Source organism: Acanthisitta chloris, unplaced genomic scaffold (genome assembly GCF_000695815.1).
Source record: "Acanthisitta chloris isolate BGI_N310 unplaced genomic scaffold, ASM69581v1 scaffold44297, whole genome shotgun sequence".
Lineage (NCBI taxonomy): Eukaryota > Metazoa > Chordata > Aves > Passeriformes > Acanthisittidae > Acanthisitta > Acanthisitta chloris.
The window spans coordinates 1-2,824 of record NW_008681833.1 but is presented as its reverse complement, the minus strand read 5'-3'; the positions used below and the strand labels follow the sequence as shown (position 1 = coordinate 2,824).

General features: G+C 46.4%; 1 protein-coding gene across 1 annotated transcript; it reads right to left on the bottom strand.

Moving 5' to 3' along the window:
- Positions 1-442: 442 nt before the first annotated feature.
- On the bottom strand, positions 443-2,582 carry LOC103805576 (chromosome unknown open reading frame, human C19orf40). The gene is made up of 4 exons (XM_009078230.1): positions 2,471-2,582; positions 1,706-1,845; positions 1,274-1,426; positions 443-685 (listed from the first exon to the last, which is right to left on the bottom strand). The coding sequence occupies exons 1-4, from the start codon at positions 2,580-2,582 to the stop codon at positions 443-445; spliced, it is 648 nt and encodes a 215-aa protein (XP_009076478.1).
- Positions 2,583-2,824: the final 242 nt, after the last annotated feature.

Sequence of the window (2,824 nt, the reverse complement as noted above, 5' to 3'; positions counted from 1 at the left end):
GTGATGCTGCTCACAAAGAGCTAAGAAACTTCCTTAGAAGCTTATATTGGACAGTGCAGGAAGTTATAGTTTAAAGTGTCTTCCCTACAAAGAGTTCAAACGTGTTTCTGGAGTTTTCCTCTAAAGGTTACATTACAAAAGCTGTAACTGCTCACATGTATTTGTGCAGTGCTTCTTTCACACACACAGGCAGCAGTCAGACCCTGCTCTGCCATCCAGTATTCCATACAGAGGAGATGTACTCGGCATGTGTGGCTGAAATTGCTATTTTCACAGCTCAATCTATCTGAGCAGGACAGCTGGACAATTAGTCCACACCCTCCAGCTGTTGCCAGCCACGATTACAGAAATTACCATAGTGTGCCATTATCAAACCCAAAATTTTATGATTCACAAGAAACAAACAAGTCTTTGCTTTGTAAAATACACATTTCCATGCACGTCAGGAACACAGAAAAGTGTAAACCTGCTGTGCTACTGTTTTTCCAACGACTTGCTCCAGCTCGTCACGGGACGCGTTACAAAGGCGGTGGATGCTCCCGAAGTGCTGCAGTAAAAGCAGAGACTTTGTTTTCCCGACTCCTGGAATGTGCTGCACCGTGTGGAACACTGCTGGTTCTGCCAGCTGAGCGTGCTGCTTCCCAAGGAAGGGGTTGGAGCTGTGGTCCTTGCTCTGCTCCCGCACCTGCAGCCAAGAGAGCCGGGAGTGCCGCTGAGCGCCCTGTGCCGGAGCTCTGCCCCACCCGGGGCAGCTCAGGGCAGGCACTGGGGCAGCAAACACACACTGCCCCTTAGCTGTGCCCACGCTAAGGGCCTGGCTTGAGTGCCACACAGTCTTACTAGGAAACAAACCGTTTCTTAACAGCAACCACAACTGAAAGCAGTGTTGTTGTCATCTTTTTGGTGCAGTCAGGGAAAGGGGCAAGAGGAATGTTAAGAACAGTTTGCCCAGCCTGAGAGAGCAAAATCCCAAGTCGATTTTGACAAAGAGGTTTGCCTTATGCTGCCCAGGTCATGCAAAACATACACAGTACCACATTCTTCAACCTTTCTCCTTTGCTCCCAAATGAGCCCTCTCCACACTGAACTGTGCTGCCACATCACTGCTGCTGGGCATTTGCTGCTTACATTCCTGGTATTCCTCCCTTACATAAAATATGTTGTGTTCAAGATCCCAGGTGTTCTCTCTGAAACGAGTGGTGCCTGAGGATTGCTCTGCTTTCCCACACATCCTACATTTAACAAACGTTTGCCCACTAACACAGGAACTTACTAGCTGAATAATAAGTTGAGAAGCTTCTCCTTGATTTGCCACAGGAAGCAACACCATTCCAAGCTCGAGCACAACAAGTTTCTGTACTGCTAGAAAGTACTGGTCACTTATTTGTGTTTTTTCTACAATTACAATTGCCTTAAGGCTGCTGGCCTGAATTGAAAGGGAAAAAAGAAAAGACCTTGTTAATGACAAGCAGATGCAACATAACAACAGACAAATTCTTTGAAGTATGAGCTGCCTGAACGCAAATCAGAGGAAGAACATGAGTTGCAGCAACATTATCGAGACTTAATGCAGCATCACACAGCTGCAGAATTTTTCAGTTTTGAGGTAAAAATAATCTCAAAAGTTTAGCTCCACTAGAATGTGTTCAGAAACATGGAATAAAAAAGTATCAATCGAAAACTTTTCTCTTTAGGCAGCACTTACATTTCTAAACCGAACCAGTCTCTGTTTGAACTCATCCCCTGCAACCAAATCTGCTTCAGAAATATATAAAATGCAAATCCTGTTTGAGAGATGAAAGTCCACCAGGCCCAAGCCATCCTCGAAGATGAGTCTGACCTTCCCTTGAGGTGAGATTGTGGAAAGACAAAACAGTAGTTAAAAACATACTAACAATTACTTCACAGCACAACTTTCCCGAGCTGTCAATAATCCTGGCAACTTCACAATCAAGTTTATCTTCTTCACAAGCCTTTCTTCTACTTAAGTAAAACGGTACAAGCAGTCCAAAGTGCTGTGTGATGTCTTTAGTAATGCTAGTTAAAAGCACTTCCAACTGCAGATTTTTAAAGTGCTATAGCTGCTCAGTAAACTCTGCACTCAAACAATATTACATGCTTTTCTGGAATGACCATCTTAATACGGTCTGTTGTGCCACCAGATGAGAGCACAGTGTCAGTGTCCATGTGATTCAAGGGAGCTCAGTGGGGAGGCACATCCACAAAGCCCCACAAGAGCAGATACTTCTGCTGCTCCTCTACTGTGCTCTGGAACCTGTGCAAACATGACAGAGCTGCTCCTGTAGACACACGACATACACAGGATCTTTCAGGCTGCTAACACAGTCTGTACCACAAACACGGGACCAGTCAGGTACCGAGTAAAGCATACCCCAGCCGTTCCTAGCAGTGGTGGGTGAGAGGGGAGTGCTCTCTCTGCCCTGGTTTTCCTCTTCCAATCTCTGCTTACCTTGTAGCCTTTGGGCTACCTCTGACTCCCTCCACTTCTCATTTCCCACCACGTGTCCGTAAGGGACGACTATGGATCCTGCTGTCACGGGGGGGTTTGCTTTCGCTGTCATCCTCTAAACCTTTACTTCAGCAGCAGTTACACCCTGGAAAGAAACGTGCGAGGGATAATAACACGCGTTTTAACCCTGTTTTAATCTTCAGTTTATGATTAGATTTGTGAGATAGAGACTCTGTCCCTCCCGAGGCTTCCTCACAGCTGTGGTCGGTGTCGGTGAGCAGCTCCGTCCACTCCAACACAATTCCACGTACGAATTCAGACACACGGAGGGCAGAGAACTCCACGCCGAGCCCC